At 43.7% G+C, this 23,970-nt stretch overlaps 2 protein-coding genes across 4 annotated transcripts; one reads left to right on the forward strand and one right to left on the reverse strand.

The window, feature by feature from the left end:
- Positions 1–793: 793 nt before the first annotated feature.
- Positions 794–5,609, reverse strand: LOC136786713 (uncharacterized). Of its 3 annotated transcripts, none has more exons than XM_066981042.1 (3): positions 5,149–5,609; positions 3,962–4,037; positions 794–1,801 (listed from the first exon to the last, which is right to left on the reverse strand). In XM_066981042.1, exon 3 carries the CDS (start codon positions 1,796–1,798, stop codon positions 1,130–1,132), a length of 669 nt encoding a protein of 222 aa, XP_066837143.1. In that variant the 5' UTR covers positions 1,799–1,801; positions 3,962–4,037; positions 5,149–5,609; the 3' UTR covers positions 794–1,129. The 3 variants fall into 3 exon arrangements, with proteins under 3 accessions (XP_066837143.1, XP_066837149.1, XP_066837140.1); XM_066981048.1 differs by lacking the exon at positions 5,149–5,609 and adding an exon at positions 4,129–4,415; XM_066981039.1 differs by lacking the exons at positions 3,962–4,037; positions 5,149–5,609 and adding an exon at positions 2,374–2,738.
- EIF1AX (eukaryotic translation initiation factor 1A X-linked) lies at positions 5,598–16,365 on the forward strand. The gene is made up of 7 exons (XM_066981049.1): positions 5,598–5,748; positions 6,787–6,870; positions 8,612–8,715; positions 10,229–10,279; positions 11,226–11,307; positions 11,415–11,506; positions 13,747–16,365. Exons 1-7 carry the CDS (start codon positions 5,733–5,735, stop codon positions 13,750–13,752), a joined length of 435 nt encoding a protein of 144 aa, XP_066837150.1. The 5' UTR covers positions 5,598–5,732; the 3' UTR covers positions 13,753–16,365.
- The last annotated feature ends 7,605 nt before the right edge of the window (positions 16,366–23,970 follow it).

Below are 23,970 nucleotides of genomic sequence, written 5' to 3' on the forward strand. Positions count from 1 at the left end.
TGATTTAATTAAAGGGAAAGGGAAGAGGAAAAACAAACAAACAAAGCAAAGGCCCCACGGAAGCACAGAGAGAGAAAAGCAGTTACCCTCTACTTCCCACCAACCAGTGATGCTTGACCACGTCCTTGAAGCAGGGTCTCAACGCACATAGCCGTTGTTCGGGAGGACAGGCGTTTTCACAGTGAGAGCCCACCCCTCCCCTCTTCTTCCTTTTCCCACCTTTTATTGCTGAGTGTGACACCACATGGCACGGAATACCCCCTTGGTTGGGTTAGGTCAGCTGCCCTGGTGATGTTCCTTCCTCACTTTTTGCCCACCCCCAGCCTGCTGGCCCTGGGGGGGTTGGAGGGAGTCCTGATGCGGTGCCAGCACTGCTCAGCAGCAGGCACAGCACCGCTGTGATACCGGCGCTGTTCTAGCTCCAGGTGCAGAGCACAGCGCTGTGTGGGCTGCTGCAGGGACAGCTAACACCCCAGCCAGAGCCAGCACACCCAGCCTGGGCAGAGACCCCGGATCCCCAGGCACTGCGCTGAGCCCCTGCAGCTGGGCAGCAGCACTCCTGAGCAGCAGCGGCTGCAAGAGGCAGCGGTGCGCTTTGCACTTACCTCACCTAACAGCAGGCTGCAGAAATCCTGCTGTTGTCAAATGACTACTCAGAAATGTAACCACTGCTAACATACACCCAAGCCCAAAGATCATCTCTCTATTACAGGGAAGAGAGGGAGCCAAAGGCTAGCGTCCCCCAACGAAGTTCCTCCTAGACAATCAGGAGAAGACACTCAGGGACAGTTCAAACAGTTCAAACAATATAATTTATTAGCTTTTTACTTAAACTAAGGGTTCTAGAGGGGATCCGCTCCCCTAGCAACGTGGGCAGCTGCTGTCCGGGTGGTAATGGGAGGCTCTGCTGCAGGACTCCTGGGAACAGCATCTTCAGCTGGATCAGGTGAGACGCTTCAATTCACAGGTTTGCTGGAGTCCCGAAACCCAGCTGCAGGATTGTCCTTATGAACTACAAATCTATTTCTATTCAGGTGACTAATCGATATGGCAAACATCTCCTAACAAACAATCTTAACTATTTTGACTATTCTTATACATCTATGTATCTAATTTTTGAAGGTATTCCTCATTGGAAGCTTAAAGGAGAGCCATTGAGTTGGTCCTTGGAGCAAATGAGGGATGAAATAGCTAGGTTGTTCTCATCGACATTTGCAAACAACCCCATCTCTGCCTGCAGCTCGAAAATGAAAGGGGATCTCTGGAGGGAGCTTGCTGATGCAGAATGTGTCCCTGCCATCTCTTCCATTATGTTCTCCATCTCAAGAAGCTTTGGCAGCAAGGACTCCCTGAGCAGACCCACAAGCAGATGTTGGTGGTGGAAGTGCACTTCCCACTCCTCCCGTTCCTCCATCAACTCATCCTCAACTTTTTCATCCTCTTCCCCTCCTACATCCCCATCCACACTGGTTGAGCTCCGTGGGTCAGAATCACCATTGGTGTCAGCTTGTCTCTGCCTGGGCAGCCAGTACATCCCAAACAGGATGAGAAGGATTTCGGCAAGTGCCCAGAACTGCCAGTGGTGGCACGCAGCAAGGAACATAAACAGTGTGCTCTTCCCACTCTCCAGCTTGCTTCGTTCTTCAACCTCCAGCAGCAGCCACGACATCTCCTCCCTCAGCATCTTCTCTCGCTCTTGAAGGAGGTCTTGGGTGACCTTGTCGGGCTGGTCCCCAACCTTGAGAGTGAGCTGAAGGAGGCCCAGCACCGACAGGAGGTGAATAACACCGATAGCCATGGTCTGGAGGAGATGGGAGAGAAGGGGGCTCAGCAGGGCTGGGTGCGAGGGAGCTGGTGGCAGGGGGAGAAGGGACAGGAGCCAGAGAGACGCGAGGGTAGGTAGGAGAGGGGGCAATGGAGCTTGGAGGCAGCAAGGGCAGGGTTTGTGAGCGCTGCACGTACAGGGCCGCAGGCCACCCCAGGCAAGTGTCTGTGCGCAGCTGTCAGGTGTGCAACAGGGCCGCGAGCCCTGGCCAGAGGTGGCGTGGGGACCATCCTGCAAAGCTCTCCCCGTGAGCAGCCCTGGGCTGGGCTTTGCCCCGGGCAGGGGTGCTGAGAAGGCAGGTGGCACCACAGTGCGCTCTCCCAGGCCCCATCCCCTGTGGGGCAGCAGCGTCTCCTGGGGCCACAGGTGCCTGCCACATCCCCGAAGCCTCTGGGCACTTGCCCTCGCCGGGGCACCTCTGTGCCCAGCCCAAGGCCCTCCCCAGAGTGGCTGCACCCTCATCCCAGCCTTAGAAACCACCCTGGGGGCTGGCGTTTGTGCCCCTGACCCTGCCCTCGGCCAGCCTTCCCCCCGCCTGCCGCACTCACCGGTGGCCTGAAGCGCACTGTACACAGAGCCCCGGTGACAGTCCCCATGCCGACTCATCCCAGTTCTGTTGTGGGCACCAGAGCACCATGGTGACCACCGCAGCCCTGGGAGGCCCCAGTCCATGTCCCCAGTCTCGGCTCAGCATCACACAGCTGCCCCGCGCACCCCAAACCCCAGCCCTGGCCACCGCAACGTGCAAAGCACAAACCCAACAAGCCGGTCATCTTAGGGTCCTGTCTCTGCCTCTGTGTGTCTTGTGCACCCCGGAGATACTTGCTTAGCTTTGCTACTGCTTGAACCTGCAAGGGGAAAGCTGCAGCCCCATTCCCCAGCGTGGTTGTTTTACCTAGGTAGGCAGCTGAACTCCACCACAGGCACTCTCTCACTCCCCCTCCTCAGAAGACAAGGGGAAGGGAAGAAGAAAAGGAAAGAAACAACTCACGGGTTGAGATAAGGATAATTTAATTAAGGGAAAAATTAATCATTAAGGGAAAATATTATTAATTAAAAAATTTAACTAAAGGGAAAAAAGGGAAAGGGAAAAAAAAAAAAAAAAGCAAAGGCTGTGTGGAAGTGCAGAGGAAAGAAATTACTCCCTACTTCCCACCAACGAGTGATGCTTGACCACATCCTTGAAGCAGGGCCCCAATGCACATAGCCGTTGTTCGGGAGGACAGGCGTTTCCACAGTGAGAGCCCACCCCTCCCCTCTTCTTCCTTTTTCCACCTTTTATTGCTGAGTGACACCACATGGCATGGAATAGCCCTTTGGTTGGGTTAGGTCAGCTGCCCTGGTGACGTTCCTTGCTCTCTTTTTGCCCAAAGGGCAAATAGGGGGTTACAAACACTGTCTTGGGCCTGGAAAGGCAAGTGCTGGGACGTCATGGTACACCAGACAGAATTGAGTCTGACAATGGGAGTCATTTCCGAAACAATCTTGTCACCTCCTGGGCCAAGAGGCATGGCATTGAGTGGGTATATCACATCCCTTATCACCCACAAGCCTCTGGGAAGGCTGAGAGATACACTGGACTGTTAAAGACCATGTTATGAGCACGGGGTGCTGGGAGATGGAAACAGTGGGGTGCTGGGAGATGGAAACAACGGGACATAAATCTACCAGAAGCCACTTGGCTAGCTAGCAGCAGAGGGTCCGACAACCATCGTGGTCCTGCTGAAACAAAAACCCTACACACGGTGAGAGGAGCTAAAGCCTCCACAGTGCATGTAGGGAAGTGGATAGGGAAGGCAGTGTGGGTTGCTCCTGCCTCGGTAAAATGCAAACCCACTCATGGGATTGTCTTCGCCCAAGGACTGGGCAGGGACAGTTAACGTCCCAGCCAGAGCCAGTACAACCTCCACCCCTTATTCCGTAACATTCGTGTCACTCTCAGGGCCCCCACACTTTAGCATATAACTATTCTCATCACTATTGTTCCTTGTCCCTTAAGAGACTGATAGGTAGGTACATCTTTTCATTCTATAGGTCTTTCTCAAAAAATGTTCAAAGGAACTGGTGATGATTTGGTCTTCATCTGCCAAAGCGGTCACTCAGGACCAGCAGTGTTGGATTTCTGGTTGCCAGTACCTGCTTAGCTCGAGTCGTTACTGCACTTGCCCGGTTCCTTGCGAGGTGGACCTATCGTTGATCCTGCAGTGTCTTCCTACAACATAAAACTTACAGATTAGTTTTCTCCCCAGCTTAAATCTCCTTGAGGCATGCACCCGATATCCCCATTCTTTTGCATGACCCACCAGGTATACCCCAGTCCTTGGGCGAAGACAATCCCATGAGCGGGTTTGCATTTTACCGAGGCAGGAGCAACCCACACTGCCTTCCCCATCCGCTTCCCTACATGCACTGTGGAGGCTTTAGCTCCTCTCACCGTGTGTAGGGTTTTTGTTTCAGCAGGACCGCGAGGGTTGTCGGACCCTCTGCTGCTAGCTAGCCAAGTGGCTTCTGGTAGATTTATGTCCCGTTGTTTCCATCTCCCAGCACCCCACTGTTTCCATCTCCCAGCACTATGTTACAGCAGTAACATAGTCTTTAACAGCCCATTGTATCCCTCAGCCTTCCCAGAGGCTTGTGGGTGATAAGGGTGTGATATACCCACTCAATGCCATGCCTCTTGGCCCAGGAGGTGACAAGATTGTTTCGGAAATGACTCCCATTGTCAGACTCAATTCTGTCTGGTGTACCATGACGTCCCAGCACTTGCCTTTCCAGGCCCAAGACAGTGTTTCAGGCCGTGGCGTGGTTTACGGGGTACGTTTCCAGCCACCCAGTAGTTGCTTCTACCATGGTGAGTATGTACCGTTTGCCTTGGAGGGTATGTGGGAGTGGCCTGCTATAGTCAATTTGCCAGGCCTCACCATATTGAAACCCTAGCCACCTCCCCCTGTTCCAGGGAGATTTTACCCTCACGGCTCTCTTGATCGCAGCACAGGTCTCACACTCGTGGGTAACCTGTGTGATGGCCTCAATGGTCAGGTCCCTGTCTCGATCACGAGCCCATCTGTATGTGGCATCCCTCCCCGGATGTCCTGATGTTTCATGGGCCCATCGAGCTACAAACTGCTCACCCTGACGTGGCCAGGCCAGGTCCGCCTGAGACACTTCAATTTTTGAAGTTCGATCCACTTCTTTGTTGTTCTGATGTTCTTCGGTAGCGTGACTCTTGGGCATGCGGGCATCTACCTGACTTCCCTTCACACCCAGGTTTTCTGCCCGGGCAGCAATACCTTGCCACAGGGTAGCAGCCCAGGTAGGCTTACCTCTGCTCTGCCAGTTGCTCTGTTTCCATTGCTGCAACCGCCCCCACCGGGCATTTGCCACCATTCAGGAATCAGCGTAGAGGTGCAGTGCTGGCTGTTTTTCTGTTTTGGCAATCTCTAGGGCCAGTTGTATGGCTTTCCCTTCTGCATGCTGACTCGACTCACATTCCCCTTCTATGGCCTCCTTAACTCGTTGTGTGGGACTCCACATGTTAGTGTTGGGGAGAATCGAATGGATGTTTTATTAATGTCTCTTATTCCTAAGAGACATTTACACAGCGCTGTGTGGGCTGCTGCAGGGACAGCTAACACACACACAGACACACACACACACAGACACACACACACACACAGATACACACAGATACACACACTCACACACCCCCACCCAGAGCACGCCCAGCACCGGCAGCACCTGCCCAGCACCGCGGCTCCGGCTCCTCCGTGCCGCCAGGGGGCGCGTTGGGGCCGGGCCGCAGCAGCCCCGCGCCTTCCGTCCCCGCCGCCCACCCCGCGCGCAGCCGCCGCTCGCGGAGCCGCCCGCAGGCCCAGCCGCCGCCCTCCGCCGCCCCGCGCCCGGCGCCATGCCCAAGAACAAAGGTGAGGCCCCCCCCGGCCCCGCCGCCCCCTCCCCTCCCCTCCCTCCCCGCCGCCCCGCGGCCCGGCCGGCCGCCTTCCCCCGGCCTCGGGGCCCAGCCGCGGCCTCCCCCCCGGGGCCGGCCCCGCCGGCGCGGGAGGGAGGAGGGGAGAGGGGAGAGGGGGGGGCCCCGCGGCCCGCCCGGGGCTGCCCTGCCCCGAGCCGAGCCCCTCCGCCGCCTCCCGGGGGGAGCGGGGCCGCCCGGCCGCTGCCACGTGTGGGCCTGCTGCACCGCGCCCGGCCGCGGCCCGCCGGGTGGGGGCGGAGCGGGGTTGGAGGGCGGCCGCGGTGGGGTCGGGAGGGTCTGGGGGTGGGGGTGCTAAAAAGCCCCGTGAAGGCGGCGGGCGGCCCCGGGCGGCGCGGGGGGGTTGAAGGCGTGGGGCTGTGCGCTGCTGGGAGCGTGTCGCTGCTCGGGTAAAGGTGGGAGGTGGAAACGGGGAAACGAGCACAACAGCCGGATCTGGACGGGGCAGTCAGACGTGTCGTGTGGAAAACAGGCACAAAAATCCCCAGAAGTCCGATTACTTCGCTTATTGTTTTCACAGAATCATTAGGGTTGCAAAACTCATCCAAAATCACCTGCTCCAACCATCCCCCTACCACCCCTGTTGTCCACTGAACTACGTCCCTAAGCACCACGTCCAACCTCTCCTTGAACACCCCCAGGGACGGTGACTCCACCACCTCCCTGGGCAACCCGTCCCAACACCTGACCGCGCTTTCTGAGAAGAAATGTCTCCTCATTTCCAACCTGAACCTCCCCTGGTGCAACTTGAGGCCGTTCCCTCTAGTCCTGTCACTAGTTACCTGTGAGGAGAGGCCGACCCCCAGCTCCCCACACCTTCCTTTCAGGTAGCTGTAGATAGCAATAAGGTCTCCCCTGAGCCTCCTCTTCTTCAGACTAAACAACCCCAGTTCCCTCAGCCGCTCCCCATAGGACTTGTGTTCCAGGCCCTTTACAGGTAATAACACATACTCTTTTCTCCACTTTTAAAATGTAGGTAAAGGAGGTAAAAATAGACGACGAGGTAAGAATGAGAACGAATCAGAAAAAAGAGAACTGGTGTTCAAGGAAGACGGGCAAGGTGAGTTCTCAACTACAGTTTGCCGGTGCCATTGTTTTCAGTCAGATATATAAGTGACATACACAAAACTTCTGGATGTCTGAGAAATACAAAGTTATTCTGGAAGAGAAAGAGGGATTCTTACTGGGGTTGTATTTGAATTCTAAATTACAGATTGAGGGTAGAAGGGTGACATTAGGAAAAGGGAAATGTTAAATAGCTTCACCACTTAAGAATGAAGCTTGCCCCTCCCTGACGTTATTTGATGTGCAATACTGTATGTATGTAAGCGTTCTCTGGGGATCCCTTGAGTTGTTCTCTGTGAGGGGCTGTAAGCAGCTAGCTTAGCTGCTCTTTCCAGCATTTGCTGGTTGTCTTTCGGATGCGTGGTCCTGCTCCCTGTTTTATACCAACTGTAGCGTTTCCTGAGTCCTTCTCTGAGATCTCTGAAGTCACTGGCTGAAAAGTAACCTCAGCGTTCTTCCACTGTCCCCGCTTGGCTTAGATGAATTGCCTGCCAGGTTGGGGGTGGGATGCCCAACAGGTATTAAAATGGGAACTATCAGAAGGTCCTGACTTGGACGTGTTCAGGCAAAGCAAGCAACAGGAGTATTTGGCTGGAGGGTGATGGCTGGGATTCCCCTGTCCTCTGCCTTCTGGTGACAGTGATCTCACCTGCCTTTTGGCTTACCCTGTCCTGTGTGTTACACTCCTGTAGTGGCTTGCATATACGTGGGTGCTTCCCTGGTGACCAGCTGAGCACTAAGAGCAAATAAACTAAGGCTTGTGAGAAATACTGGCAGAGTGCTGACCTTAAATGGCTGTAAAGACGGCACCATCTTAATGCATTTTTTTAATCTTTTGCTGAAATTCTGGGAAAGTTGTAAGTAAAACAAGTTGATTTTGATGCGCCTATAAAACTCAAAGTCCTTTTCAACTTCCAAGCAAAATCTGTTTAATGAAATCCACTCCGTTTTTAATATTATGATGTGGTTTGTTGCACTGTCTAGCTTGTGGTATGGAAAGGTTGAAGAATATTGAAATACAGCTCGGGCTAATTGAGAAAGTTCCTTTTCCTGGCAAGTGTGGGTGGTCAGATAATGTTATCATTCTCACAAGCTATATTCCTTTCAGTTAAGTGGTGATATGTTATGTTGCAAACTTTAATACTGTGAGTAAAGTACTTCAGTAGTGATTTCTGCATCTGAATGAGGGAAGCAGATTAAAAATAACGTGAGAGATGGCAAGGATGGGAGGGATGCTGGAGAGAAGCTTCCACAGCTGAAGCCTGGTAAGCACAGGGGTGCCTTTCAGACAGTTCCTGACATCATCAGAAATTGTCCTTGCAAGCAGAACACTTTTTTTCTGTAGAAGGGATTCAGAGTGTTGGTGGGGTACACAGAAGGTGCCACTTCTTCCTCTTCCCTTGGTAGTGACACATGATTTTGCCAGGACAAGAGTTGTGTTGCTGTAATTAACTTAAACTCTGAGCATGACTTGGTAGCAGTAAGAATCATCTTCAGTAAGCATGTAACGGAAACAAAAGTGTGGATACAACCAAGAAGGACCAGTGTTTGCAAACATTAACGTCAACAACGATATGGAAATTCCATCAGCCCGTGTGGCTGAATAATCGTCCTCTCAGGAGTTTGTGTTTGCTAAAATGTTACAGCAGATTTTGGTTACAAGGACAAAAGATACCACTTGTTTTATGAAGCTGTTCTTGTATTGTAGCTTTGCTCAAACTTCCTGTCTCTTTCAGAATATGCCCAGGTGATCAAGATGTTAGGCAATGGAAGACTGGAGGCATTGTGTTTCGATGGTGTGAAGAGGTTATGTCATATCAGAGGGAAACTAAGAAAAAAGGTAATTTGGAAACACTGCAATAGAAAAACAGTGGCATTATGCATGATAAGCAATTGTAAAAAATTCTGTGTATAGCTCTTTACAAAAGACAGTATTTCTAACTGGGAGAGGGGTTGCCCAGAGAGGCTGTGGATGCCCCATCCCTGGAAGTGTTCAAGGCCAGGCTGGGTGGGGCTTTGGGCAACCTGGTCTGGTGGGAGGTGTGTAGCTGGGGATGGGGTTGTGGGAGCACGATGATCATTTCAAAAATCAGCATGCGGTATCTGAGACTAGATCAGTTCTTAGCTTAGCAGGAGAACTTCTGTTTATATGAGTGACATCCAGCAGAGGAAAATGGAGGTGTAAAAGGGTTGTCTAAAGCCATTTTTTTTGTATGCTATTTCCTAAAACCATTAAGAATCATGTTTTGATATCCTTCTTAGTTTATTGTTTGAACTTGGGAGGAACTATTTATTGTCATCTTCTCACTGGTGACTTACCTGGGAATAGTTCTGGTAGGGGGATTGAGGAAAAATGTACAGCTTCCTGCAGGCACCCCAAATGCCATCAGTTCATTTTCCTCTTCATCAGTTCCTAGAAAGATGAAACGCAGAGCTGATCTGCAAAACTTTGTACCTTCAGGGAAGTTACATTTGCTGTCATAACTCTGCCATCTTTGGATGGTGTCGTCTCTTACACTTTTCAGATGTTACAACTTTCTGTCCTTTGTGGTGCATGGTACTGAAGGGTCTCAATAAAAATAGCTGGTCACTGTGCTCATTGTGGATTTCCTACCTGTTAGTTTTTGGAGACCAGTGAACGCATGTGTCTTGGTGTCAGCGTGAGCCCTGCTAGCTGCCAGCAATACATTTGTTACTTGAACTGTTGAAAGTAACGAAGAACACTGACAGATAAAAGCTAGGCACTGCAGAATTAATTTCTCACAACGGAAAGCATCACTTCACTATTCCTCGTGTCAAAAGGAAGTCTTAGCTGAAATAGGCTCCTTCTACAAAAACCAAGCTAGCGTGGGTTAGAACTGTCTTGTGCATTTATATCCGCGTGTCCTCTTCTGCAGGTTTCTGGCTTCGGTTTGACTGGTGAGCGTAGTCAGTTAGGAGAAGCAGCTCCATTCATTTCCTTGGGTTCATCACTGTGCTCGTCCATCACCCCCTTCGCCAGCTCTTTCTTTCTTTCTTTTTTTTGCTGTTGTGGAGCTCAGTTCAGAGGGGTGGCTTGGTGCAGTATTTCTGTTGTTCTCCCAAAAGTTATGACCTAATAACCACCGTGCTGGCTAGAAGCCCTTCAAGGAAGTTTGATTTACCTTATTTAGCATATTATGGAGCTATTACTAATAAATCTACAGATATTAATAAGCTTGATTTTGCTGTTAAAATATGACATTGGGTATTTCCAGTTAATTGGTTAGAAGGTGGAAACGGTAACTGTAGTGTAATTTTAATGTCTTTCAGTATATATATATGTGTGTGTGTGTGTATATATAAATAAATACAACATGTGCTTACTCTTTCAGGTTTGGATTAATACGTCAGATATTATACTGGTTGGCTTACGAGACTACCAGGTAAAAATTCTGTGTAATTAGCTACTGAAAAATAACTTATAAGCCGCTTTATTTAATGTTAAGTTGCAGCAGGCATCCCGAGTAAAGTGCCGTCTAATTTTTTTTGAATTTGTGTGTAGTTATTCTAAATCATGATTTTTATTTTCCTTGTATTACAGAAGGATTGTCATGACTAGATGACAAATACCTGGTACAACTTGTTCTTCCAAATTTAATTGCACCCTGAGACTTTGTTGGCATCTCACTGGCCTTAATGACATCACACCTGAACTTTTATTTTTTTCCAGGTGTAGCTGTTTGATGCTTGGGTCTTGTGATATAAGGAAGATGGAGCCAAGCACCAAACTCTTTATTGTGGTAATCAGAATTTTGGATCCTTGGTGTTTAGGCTTTTTACCTTGAAAGACCAATTAATTGCTGATTAGTTTCTACTTCATCTTCCAGAAACAGAGTAATATAACTTTAGCTAGTGTAAAGGTTAATGGAAAACAGTTGTCAAACTTTCATTAGGTAGATGTTTTTTCATGAATTCTAGTATTGTGTCGTCAGTTAGTCAAAGATAGATTCTGCTTCTGAAACGTACATTATAAAATTGTAAAGTATTTAAGGTGTTGTCATTTACTGCATATATTGAATTGCTTAAAACTTTCGCAGTGACCACCAAACACCTCACTATGCGTATTTTCTGAAGAAAGATTAATTTTAAAGGCATGGAACTGAACTTCTCAAGTGACTTAGAATAGGACAAACTTAAATACCACCCAGCAGAGATGAAGATATTCTACAAATGAGCTTTTTTTTTTTAAGCTCAGAATTAAAGAAAATAGAGGAACAAGATATTGCTATTCCATAAACAATATAGGTGTTACTAGTTAACTGTAGTTAGTAGGGAGGTTTTTTTTTTTCTTCATAGATGACTAATAAAGTCTAATAAATCTTTATTTAGGATAACAAGGCTGATGTTATTCTAAAGTACAATGCAGATGAAGCCAGAAGTCTGAAAGCATATGGGGAGCTTCCAGAACATGGTAAGAATCTTCTTAGTTTAAATTCAAAGTTCATATTGGACAAGAATATGCAGTGTGTCTTGACTTGGTATAATTTCATTCTTTAACTTCTTTAAATGCTTTTTTAGCTAAAATCAATGAAACAGACACATTTGGTCCTGGAGATGATGATGAAATCCAGTTCGATGATATTGGAGATGATGATGAAGATATTGATGATGTAAGTAGTAGACATGTATTTTGTATCACATTTGTCATCTTTGGCAATAAGCTGTTTTTCAGTGTTTTTTAGAACAAGTAAAACAATACATTAATGTTCAGAATAGCTTATCTTGTCAAGGATTTTATTCTTAAAATAATTTTATGATAGCGTATTCACATTCTCAGTTTGCACTGCTTCGAGGACCTGTTCTTTCACTTCATCAGCTCCTGGAATTCTTTTCAGAATAAAGCTTCTCCTCAGACCATCCTCGCAGTTGTTTGAGGTTACTGCTTCAGAAAAGGGTTCCGTTCTCTTTTCTGTCCTACAGTCCTCTTCTAGTTCACCTCTGTGCAAAGCATGTATGCTTAGTGTCATACTATTAAAACTTAAATGAAGAGTAGTCTTCTCATTACCTTTAAGATGCTCAAAATCAAAGTAAATTGACCCCACTGACTCAGATTTATGTTGCAGTGCCTATCTGAGTGATCGTGTGTGTGTGTGTGTACGCATGGGGGAGGAATTGCAGTTACAAAATTCACCAGCTAGATACTTGGATGTAGCTGCATACTGAAGGAGTGGAACATCTCCCTAAGTACTGCTCTCTGAACTGTAAGCTCCTTACAAGGGGCTCATGTTGGAAAGCAAAGTAGATGATACAGGAAGGTTTAGCAGGACTAGTAGGATTTCCTGGCATCTCCTGCAAAGTAGTCTGGAAAGACCACTCAGGGAGCCTGCACAAAGACCTGTGGGTCAGTTCCCATGCCATGTGGGGCAGATTTGGCCAGTTCATTTGAACCAAGATGAGCCATAGACAATGTTGACCCAAATTATGTTGGACACCAATTGCTGGAATAGGTCACAGGTTACATAGATGATTTGAGGACTTGCATAACCATGTAGGTTTCAACTTCCTAGTTTCTCTGTAGCTTTAAAAATCTCACCATCTAATAGTAAGTAAAGAAACAGTTGAAGGATTTGTTTTGTTTCTTAAAAAAAAAAGACCTTAAATCTCTTGCGTGCTGTGAATTCCATAAAATCATAAAAAGTTTCACCTTAGTCGAACTAAAGTTAATCATAATCGTGAATTTGCGGATTGTCACATTCAGCTGTGTTACTGCTTATCACTAACCCGTAGTAACTGACTGTGCACATTCTTACGGTAGTAAAATTTATTATAATTGAAATTAGAATCTGCGGTGAAATCTTTTCTATGATGATTTACTTTATTTTGCAGTAGAGAGATGAATGTATACACAGTCAGCAGGCTCAGAGGATAAGTAGTAACTTATAGAGCCAGTGAGTTAACTTAATTGGATAGACTGTTGTAATTATCTCCTGATGCTTTAACTCTTCATCTTTTTAGTCGTTTCTCTGAGTTGGTGATATGGCTAATTCTCTTTAAATGCTTGTATTATTTTGACCTCATTGAGGCTCTCAATTTCGATCACGTATTTTCAAAGTATCAAAATCTTGATAAATTTTCTTCAGACTTCAAAAATTGCCCTTTAGATCTGTCAGTGGTTGAGCTTACTGAAGGTTTAGCTAGAAATGCTTTCTAGTACTGCGTGTTTTTAATAACGAAGCTACTTAAAGTGCTAAATTGCTGTATGAATATTGCAAGAGTAAAATTTCCAAACAGATGGATCTTTGTGTGGGATAATATATTAATGTGAGCAGCTAGCATTGTTTTTAACTTTATTCAGCTATGCAATATTACAATATTCTTTAAGAAAGGAGCTATGAAATATTACATATCCTTTAAGAAAAGAGCAAGTGTAAGTAACAAAATATGAATAATCTCTGAGGATCGTTGCAGTCCACTTAGAATGAATTGTGGCTTTGAAAGTCAGAATTAATGTGAAAGACTTGGTGGAGCCTTTCCTGGGCTGCTCACGTCATAAGGATGGTTAGAAAACTGTTCGTTTTGCCACTAAACTTGTGTGGATAGTCAGTACTTAGGGACCTTACCCTTAAACTCAGTTTTGGCTTTTGTTCTTGAGAATTGTGAGCTTTTTTTACATCTGTACTGTTTATATGTGAGCATGTTGGCATAATTGCTCCCTTATATAACTGTAGTATCAAAACATTGGTGGAAAGTGGATGTTTGCTTATTGAGAAAATGGGATACAAGCTGAGGTAAAAACATTATTGTAGTGAGTTCAGGAAGTTTCCTGTTTTGACTATAAAAATAGCTTAAAGACAGAATTGATTGATTAAAAATCATGTGAAGAAAATTATTTTTTTAATTTATTTTTCAGATCTAATTTGGAACAGAGGTTTACATTCCAACTTTCTTCCTCCAAGGATTGTTCTACATTGATATTTTGATTATTTTTTGGGTGAAGTCCCTTTCTTTTAAGAAGACTGAAAATTCTCGGTAAAGAGTGTAGTTTGTTACATCAAAAGGATTTATTTTCAATGTTTGTTTTAAAGTATTTATATTTCTTTAGAGATGGATAATGCTGGATTATCACAAAGGCTAAATGAATTGCCACAAATATTTTGTCTCTTCACCAATTAGAGCTTTTACCTCTGGATGTAAGTGAGATACAGTGACATGGGCTGTAAAAGACTGCATTTTTCCCTCTTCTGCTTTCATCACTACAATGCAGTTAATCTTGTATTTTGAAATAAAAGTTGTTTACCCTGTAATTATCATGGATTTTGATTAAATGCCCAGTTCAGATTAGTATCAAAACATACTATGCAGTGTCTGCCCTTATACCCCTTGCCTTGATGTTAACTTTGAAAAGATTTTGATAATGTAAAAGGAAGGCAGAAAACTGCATTTAAATTCATAATGCGTGAATCTGCTTTTCATGTCTACTAGCATGCTGCTATTTTTATACTGATTTTGATAATTAAAAACACTCATTATTTCGAAGATGTAAATTTGCCACAGTGGAGAGGTAGAAAGAAGAAACAATGAAAAGTAAGCAGCATCTCAAATTTGCAGTTGTTAAAAAACTGTCTTGTATGCATAGCTCTTCTGTATTTTCAGTACAGTAGTTAAGCTGTAGTTGCAGAAGATGAACACTGGGTGGCACCCAACTTAACAGGGATACCTTAATACAAAACATCAGCAGTTGGGTTTGTACTGAAAAATACGTAAAACAGTTTTTCCCCCAAAGTGAATGCTTAACATTCTTGATATGTTAAACATGTAGAATATTTTTACATTATAGAAAAGGTTATGTTAAAGAGTAGAGTTTTATTTTAATCTTAAACTCCATGCAGTGTAAGGTACAACATTAAAGTTTATGTGAACTTTGAATAACGATATAAATGAGAAATTACACTTGTGTCAAACGTAGGAAAAGAATCTTTTCATCCAGGATGAATCACTGAAATAAATTAATGGAAAGATTCTTCTCCACCTTTGGACTGGAGGAGTCAGTCAAAAAGCTGAATAAAGACTAACATCATCATGCAAATATTATTTTGTGGTAGCCTTAGTTTGTCTTCAATTATGTATTTAACAACTCTGAAAGCAGGTTAATGCAAAACTTCCTTTTGTGCCATAAAAATCTGATTCTTGTATTCGTTATACAGTCCTTTTGGTATGATGTAAAGTGACTACCCCAATAGATAAAAACAAAATGGCTTTAAATATTGAGTGGCCTCATTGCTTTACATGATTTTTGAGGAGAAGTTCTGTGCTAGATTTGAACTTCCAGAGCTTTTAAGATAATGTCCTCTCTCTTACATTTTTCCCTCTTCATAGTATCTCTATCCTTTACTGGATCTGATCTTATTCTAGGGATGACTGTTTCTTAGTATTGAGTAGTTTTGCCAAATGTTTCATGGGTTTTAAATGCTCATTGTAAAAATTTGCTAAATATTGGGAAAAGATGCTATTGACACAGCATTCTTACTTCCTTGATGTTAAAGTATATAAGGTTACTGTCTGTCTATAGAGTTCAATTGTGAATCAACATAAAAATTGTGAAGTTTCAGGATAAGGTTTATAAACCATTCCCTAGCTTACTGGTGTCCTCAGCCTATTTTACAGACTATTGAGCAGCTCTGAAAATGGTTAAAAGCTTTCAAAACTGGGCTTGAGGTCCAAGTGCAGATTTCTGTTCAGTTGTGCTAGCAGAAAGGTTAATGATTAAAATACAGTGAATGTTACTGAAGATAAAAAATACTATGGAATTTATCTTGCCAAGAACAGTATTGTACATAGGGGAAAAATGTAAAGTGCATGGTCACTGCTAAGCAGAAATACAGATGAGTACACTGCTGTTGCAAGGAACTTCTTTCTATGTACCAGAGTTCTCTGGTATAATAGATACTTCAGCTCTGGAGCAAAGATGAAATTCTGTTCCTGGCAGAACTGGTTCCAGTCTTTGTCGGTAACAGGCTTGTGTCTGGTTCACCCAAAACTCTTCAGAGCTTTTAAGGAAATTTCCCATTTATTAGTGCTCTGACTCAATGCCACCTCATTGACGTTTTCATGCTAGGCTGCATTGTCTTTGTTGAATACATTCCCTCATTCTCAGCTAGAGCTTCTTTCACAGAGCAATCTGGGCAGCTTTATATTGTCTCTTTTTTTGGGGGGGGGGGAACAGCTTGCACAAGTAGCTCCCTTTTCGGCGTCTCCATGCGAAGAAGGAGGTAAAACAGTAGCTGCCAGGTGGGGGATTACAAGATTACTGACTAAAACCACGAAAGGTGCTCCATCTGTAACAGTATTTTCAAAGTAATTTTTTAATAAGACTTTCAATGTTGGGAACTGATGCTGGCTTTTCACCTGTAGTGTAAAATTGAAAGTAGAGATTCAAAGATGAATTTTCTGCTACTGAAGTGTAAACCTTGTGTTCTCCAGGATGTTTCACACTTTGAGATCATTTTGTGATTAAAACTTTGAAACACGATTTTTGTTCGTTGTTCCAGATTTTATCTTTTTTGTCTCTATGCCTCATAAAGGTGGCAGCTGCATGCTGCTTTGGACAGCCCTAATGCTTTTCCACCCTAATTCTTTGCAGGTATAGTCCAGACACACACATTTTAAAAACATATGGTTTAAAAAAAAAAAATCTTTCCTCAAAAGGAGGAGGAGGAACTGGTAACCCATGATTGCTTGGCTGTGTGCCATTTACTTGTTACTACTGATAGGTTATATATAACATATGACTGTGCGCTGTATGTGCTACTGTGCCTATATGTGGTACTGCATACTATGGCCATGAATGAAAACGTGCTGATGACTAAGGGTGACAGCTTGCTCAGTGCGGTACCTGGCAGTGTTCCTAACCAGGTTCTTCGTGACAAACTGATTGGACTTGTGGGGTATGTAAGTTGTGAACCACTGCTTCTCCCTGTGGCCGTGAGGTAAGTCTTGTTTTCAGGTGAGATGGGTTGTTGAAGCTTGCTCAATAACAGGAGCAGTCAGCCTAAACCATAATCATTTGCTATTACTAAACATGAATGTCATGGGACCTGAGTCTCTTACTGGTTCAGTAGCTCGAGCCTAGTTTTTTGACTGTGAACACCATGAGTGAATGTTAGAAATTAGGACTTGAAAATTAAAATAAGCACGGCCTTTTGGAAGATCTGTGGGAAGAGGAAAGCATTGTCTGAAATAATGGAGTCGTCTGAGTGCAGTTTCGTTTGTACCTTTAAACTTGATGCCTCTTGCTTTTGTGAAGGTCATTGTTGGCAATGCTTTCTCATTCTGACACAAAGCAAAATGAATCTTTATTTCTCTAGATGCTCATGCCCTTTGGGAAAGGTGGGAGAAGGGAGGGAGGGAAGGGAGGATGCCAGGGAGGATACACGCACGCTCGTCACACCAAGCATGAGTTAGCATTCCTATTGACTAATTCAGGTTGCTTGAATCTTGCAATTCAAATTCAGTGTGGAAGATCAACTTTTTATTTTATAATCAGTCTCAACCAAATAGAGAGACTAGCTGAAAATAGTGAGTACCTTCATGTAACTCCATCTAGGAAGTTGGTATTAACAGCAGGGTACCACTAGAAGCGTCTAAAAATTTGTTCCTCCTTTCAAGTGTTTATTTGTTCCTGGGCTGCATTTGGGATCCAGATGTTTTAATTAACACCAGTTGTATTTTTTTGGACTTTATTTTCAATGCTTATTGTGACAAAAATATACAACATTTACAGATAAGATAGAGACAAGTTGAGTGACCAGGTTTTTTTCTTTTCAATCACATATATAATGTGTAGGCTGTCAGCACAGACAATGTTTCTACTAGTAGTTTGCACACTTTCTTCAATTTATTGACTGCTGTGGTAGGCCTTGCCTCTAGCACTTTGTATTTGCTGTCCCATGAATTAGATTTTCTTCGTTTTATTAAATGTGTAGACAGAAAGGACAGTTGCAGAGCAATTTTATTTGTATTCAGGCTGTCAGCTCAAGAAAGGAAAGTTTAATCAGAAGCTGAAAGAGACTCGGTGACAGTTAAGGGGGCTGTTACTGCATCACTTGCCTAACAGCAAATGCTTTTTTTGAAATACTTTTACTGGATATTCTTACACATTCACTCCTCCTGGTTGTAGAAGTGGGTAGCTCAAGTCCAGTGCCTAATAATTGTGTGTCTAGGCTGTTAGGCTGCTAGGAGTCTTTTCTGTGGTCATTAGCATCTATACTACTTTATCAGCCATACTCTTCTTTATAGTTGTTTAATTAATTTTATTCCCACTTGAAGATGATCATTGGCAAAATACCCTTACATGTTCGGCCTCTGGAGGGAGGAGATGAGCTACCCAAAAACCATCAACAACAATAACAACAAAAATTTGGCATATTGCAGTGACCATATTGCTTCAACTTCTTAGGATTTTCTGTCACAGGGTTTGGGGACTCTGAGTTGCCTAGGGTGTGCAATAATTATTGCCAGGAATGGAAACACTCGAGATATTTTTCTTCCAGTCCCTTGAAGTAGTTCACCTTCTTCCTAAAGAACAAGCTGATTGAAGCACATAGGCATGGGCTAAGGATGCAAACCTGTCACTGGCAGCAACGCTTGATGGATGCTGCTGTCCCCATTTGTAGTAGGTGCAGTGAGGATCAGCAGAGACAAGAGGATTGCCCTGCGGCGCCCGGGCCTGCCTGGGTTGTACGTTGTTCCTCCAGAGGGTTCAATTTTGTGACAACCCTTGAGCTAGTGACAGGAGTCTTTACAGTTGCTGTATGAAGTCTGCAAAGAAGGGAAGTGTGGTGCCTGCAGAGTGCTAGGCCAAGGGAAGCCAGCTGATGTAATCTTTTTGGATTTCAGCAAAGCTTTTGATGCTTTTTCTCACGGTATCCTTCTGGACAAGATGCCCAGCATACAACTAGACAAATACATAACGTGATGAGTGAACAACTGGCTGATGGGTCTGGCTCACAGGGTTATAGTAAATGGGGTTACATCAGACTGGCGGCCAGTCACTAATGGGGTTCCCCAGGGCTCCATTTTAGGGGCAGTCAAAGCATCAATGCTTTTATAAATAGAAAAATAAATATAAAAGCATCAATGCTTTTATAAATGATCTGGATGCAGGACTTCATACTAAGTAAGTTTGTGGATGACACTAAATTAGGAGGAGCTGTGACTCCCTTGAAGGTAGAGAAGCCATGCAGAAAGATCTTGACAAATTGGAGGGCTGAGCAATCACCAACTATGTGAGATTTGACAAGCAAATTCTGCACCTGGGATGGGGCAACCCTGGATATGTGAACAGGTTAGGGTGCCATGACCGCTTCCCTGGGGAACCTGTGCCAGTGCTTGACCACCCTCTCAGCAAAGAACCTTTTCCTATTACCCAACACTCACTAAAAATGTTAGTATGCCACCTGTAAGTGGAATAAATGCTGGTACAGGTGTATTGGTATACAACTATCAACTAATGAGAGAACTGTTGAAAAGTAGAGAGGGGGGGTAACAGGAACAGCCTCAGTATTGAAGCTCTAAACCTCAACAGACTGCTTCCTTCTCTTTCTATCCGCTCCCCAATTTGAACTGATGCCATCATCTTGCTAGGCATGCTTTCTGTCTGCAAAGGTAGGAAGAGTGATCTCATGCTTCATAAAATGTTGCTTTAGGTTTTAATTTAATCTTGTGCTTTACTGATATGTCGGCTTGATTTGTGAGAGGAAAAACAGTATTTTGACTGAAACTGTTGTAAACTTGTGAAAGTCAAGATTAACTGTAGTATTTAGCATATGATAATACAGGAAATAATATGCAATTATGAAAGAGAAGAATATTGCCAGTAACAGAATATATAGGTGTTATAGGCAGTTTTACCTATGTAATGTTAGAGAATCGAGGGGAAAAGAAACACTGAAAATGTGAGTCTGGTTTAGGGCATGGCGAAACATTTAGAAGAAACAGCTTGATTGCCAAGTATCCAACATCTTGATTTAGATTGAGAAGAAAGCATGACTATTTATAATCATTTTCTATAGATTGACGTCTTCTGACTTAATCTTTAATTTTTCAGCCTTCAAACTGATCTGTACTCTTATTTCAAGAGGATTTTCATTCTCTTTTTTTCTGAACTTGTATAATCAGTTACACACATTGTAACATATAAATGTTATTTTACAGTCTTATATTCTTCATTTTGCACAATAAGGTTAAGTAAATCTGTTTTCATCTTCCTGTGAAAACCTGCTTCTTCTGGCTCGAAGTTCTTGAACTTGTAATTTTTCCCACGTAATGTCTGGTGGTCTAGTTAAGTGTCATAGCAAAATCTTCCTACAGGGACAGCTGTGCTGGTAATGAAAGTTGACGATACCACGCTTCCATTTGATATGGTCCTGGGTCAGCAGCAGCAGCAGCCTTCTGTCCCTGTATGCCACATCCCCACTAGGAGGCTCTGCCAACATTCCCTCAGTGCTACCACTAACCCAGCTGGGACTACTGTGTTCTTCAAAAGGTGTCCTGTTGTGGCTTTCTCTAGGTCTAAATATGCTAAAACAGGGAAAAAATCTTCACCCGGGCCTTATTTCTGCCCAGCTCTTGTGAGGGAAACGGACAGACTTGAAAAAGCCATGTTCTCCTGATATACAAATGTTTATTCAGATCAGAAGACTTATAAGACTCTTTATATCCCCGTTTTGTGCATGCATTTCTTTTGGTTCATATATTTTTGCTATCCACAATTTACAGACCGGTTGTCTCATACTGTTCATCGTTGAGATTTCATGTTGGACTTTTCCAGGTATCTTTATCATGAGAAGTATTGTCATCATGGGAACACAGCATTGTTCCTAATAGCTTAATATGCCTTAATAATTAACCTTCCTGTGTCCTCCCTTTAAAAATATTCTTTTGATTTTTACCTCAACACACCATGGGTGAACTTGGTAGGAACTCAGTTATCAGTTTTCCTAATGACATGGTTACAGTGGATGACACTTAATGGTCGTTCCAATATCTATCTAAGCAAGTTTTATTTTTTCTCTCTCCCAAAACTATACTTTCCTCAACTGGAGTGCATTCATGTGTAACTTTATCTTAGGCATACAAAGTAAAGGTGTTTAGCTGATCTGTTTTATTCCAGAAATTTCAAAAGATCAGGGACTGTTTGTTAACTGTAAGCTGTAGCTAATTGTCTGTTTCAAAATAACTTGGTGTGCGTACTGTAGCTAAATGTTTTGTCAAGCCACAGGCAATTTAATATTATTCAGAAATATTTTCAGAACTGATTTGTATGGCAACTACATCAAAGTGTACATAACTCACTAACCATAATTCGGTTAGAGGTATCTTATCTTGACACAATTTGCTGAAGTCTACAGTTACTGTTCTGTTAGACTAAAACCTTTCTTCTAGCAGCAGTCCGTTGCTTATATGCGATAAGAGATGGAGTGCCCAAGGGAAATTACCAGCACAGTAAGTAGATTTGGAATGTACTGAGCATGGATTTTCCACCCACACCACTACATAGCTGTTTCCATTAAAGTCCAACCTCTGCATTCAGAAATCCAGAGGTGGCAGACAGAGTAATGTTCTGTTTCTTGTTCCACCTCCCATCTCCACCACATTTTATTGCACTTCCCCATTAGTCCTATTTGAATCTGAAGTAACAGGGCTACAAGTAAAACGCGTTGCATCTCTTGCAGTATCTTGGAATGTTTCAGCTTTGGAACATCAACGAAGCACTTCATAAACATGGAAAATTAGCCAATCTGTGTCAGATTGAAAGGGTAGTCTGGACCCTGTCATCCTGTGTTTGTGATTACCAAAAGCAGGTAGAGAAGAATGCAGGAAACAGGTGGTATGCAATAAAGTCTGTCTTATTCTGTAGCTTCCCACTGCCAACACTTAGCAGTTTGGGGATTCCCCAGCTGGAGCTCACTTTGTCATGATACATCCTTCCCTTCTCAATTAGAAAAATGGGGAGTGAGGAAGGGAGTTGTTCAGAAAAAGAGAAGAGATTTTTGATTCTACAAGTAATCAGGTTGCATGTGTGCTCTGGGGCTGTATCAGGAACCTGGGCTGGGCATTCCACTTGAACCTCAGGTCATAAGCTTCAAGTACTCAAAAATACATGTTTCAGTGGCATCGCTTCAGGACAGCAGTTCAAGATTCGTTCTTTTTGGTCAAAATGCGATTTTCCCTTGGAATCTGTTCTACTGCTTACAAACAGCTGTAAATCACTGAGAACACTGTATGTACTAGCAGAATATTTAAAGAGTAGGTTACAAAGGGAAAAATAGATTCCTCTTTCAGGACTGAGAAAAACTTTGGGTCAGTTATTTTCATTGCCTACTAGGAAAGTGCTAGACTTTCAGATCTAAATCCAGTCTCTCTCCAGGCCCTTGATGGGCACTCCCCGCCCCATCTGAAAAGACTTCACATCTTTGTTCTCTGCATAAAGGTACAGTGGTGTCTGCCTCACTTGCTAGCAGCCTGCTGCCGTGGAGCAGACTCGCTTCCTGCGGTGGTGGTGGAGCTGCACGGGGATTCTCTGAACCTCTTGGTTTTTATTATTATATTTTTATTATTACTTTCCACAGTAATAATAATGCATGTAGTTTACTTAACTGAAGTATTATATCCACGCAATTTCTTCAGACAATATTATTAAATTATACAATAAGAAGTCAGAAGCTACAGAAACCTTGTTCTTTCTTGAGCTGAGCTGAATTAGTGTTGGCACAGGAGTCTTTTCAACTAAAGTTCCCCCACTGTAGTTCTACTGTGAAACTACTCCCTTAATGGTGCTGAAGGCCACTTTTCCATTGATTAGTATAGAGTTGAATATTGGGCACTTTATGAAGCTGGTGTTTGTGTTCCCAAAAACAGACATGGTGTTTTAGATGCAGTTTCAGCGTAACAGCGTTCTTTACTGCAGTCTGAAACAAGCATATGGTGTATGATTTTAAAGCGTGCTGGTAATTATTCTCCCTTTAATTGTAATATCATACTGTATGGTACTTTCTTTTCTTGTCTTGCTTCAGAAGACCTGTGGCTCTCACAAAACCAGAAGTACTGGCAGGACTCATCAGTCTCACGTTCAGATGCACTGAACTCTACCTTCATTTCCATCTACCTGCTGATCTAGTAGGCAGCTAGCTTTCTGCTGTGCTCCCTGCAGCATTGCTCCATATTTACTCTGGCTAACAATAACATCATTTGAAAATGAATATGTTTCTTTGAAGCTTATTATCAATCTAATACTTTGTTTTACCAAAGGGAGTATAACTTTAGTCAGCGGCATTTGTATTGGCTAAGCATTACTGGTGCCTGAAGTTTCTAAAGCATTCACTGTTCTCTAGCTTGCTCATTCTCCTGTACAGATTGCCTTTATGTTCAGGGGTCGAGTCTCAAGTTACCCTGGAAGGCTTGTCCACTGTTGAGCCCTTGGAGTGCTCGCTGGCTCTGAAACATGGGACATGAACTTGACTCCGAGAATCAGAGAACTCCTTGACTGACTTCTCTGTTAGAGAAGGTAACTGAGGGACTCTGTCTCAGTGGAGGAGTTGTGTGAAGTGAAAAAATATGATTGGGAGATATTGCAGAATAAGTGTATAGATTCACTTTTTTTCAGGCTAGCTTTCATCTTCGGTGCAACCAGATGTGCCTCTGTCTTTGGTGAAAAGTGCACCACAGACTGCAGTATTGGTTACCGTCATATCCGTGGATATACAGACCTGAAAACCTTTGGGAAAATAAAACAATTCTCATGTTTTATGGATTACCTGTGAAATATTTTTGAAAAAGCTTTCAACTGTGTGTTCTTAAAGCTGGTTTTGTTAATAGCCATTGACTTGGGAGAATAAATGAGATTCAGACTGTCACTGTGGATTTGTGAAACAAGTCCGTGTTCCACAGTACAACAGTTCCACAAGAAGACAGTTCTTAGATGCACCCACATCTTCATCTTAGATTGGGACTTCTGTTAAATTCAAGTTATTTTGTCTTGAGGCTATTCTTCTAAGATTTTTTCAACTTTAAGTTGTCAAAGTTCAGCTCAATCTATTAAAGTATTTTGTTTGTTTGTTTGTTTTTTGTTCTGTTT

Source organism: Anser cygnoides, chromosome 1, assembly GCF_040182565.1.
Source record: "Anser cygnoides isolate HZ-2024a breed goose chromosome 1, Taihu_goose_T2T_genome, whole genome shotgun sequence".
Lineage (NCBI taxonomy): Eukaryota > Metazoa > Chordata > Aves > Anseriformes > Anatidae > Anser > Anser cygnoides.

What these genes read in the sequence shown, in the direction of transcription:
- LOC136786713 (XM_066981039.1), bottom strand. Translation starts at nt 2,421, where the DNA reads ATGGGGACTGTCACCGGGGCTCTGTGTACAGTGCGCTTCAGGCCACCG. An exon ending in CAGTGCGCTTCAGGCCACCG is followed by an intron (nt 1,802 to 2,373) that starts GTGAGTGCGGCA and finishes CATCTCCTCCAG; the next exon opens with ACCATGGCTATCGGTGTTAT.
- EIF1AX (XM_066981049.1), top strand. An exon ending in GTTCAAGGAAGACGGGCAAG is followed by an intron (nt 6,871 to 8,611) that starts GTGAGTTCTCAA and finishes TGTCTCTTTCAG; the next exon opens with AATATGCCCAGGTGATCAAG. An exon ending in TTGGCTTACGAGACTACCAG is followed by an intron (nt 10,280 to 11,225) that starts GTAAAAATTCTG and finishes ATCTTTATTTAG; the next exon opens with GATAACAAGGCTGATGTTAT.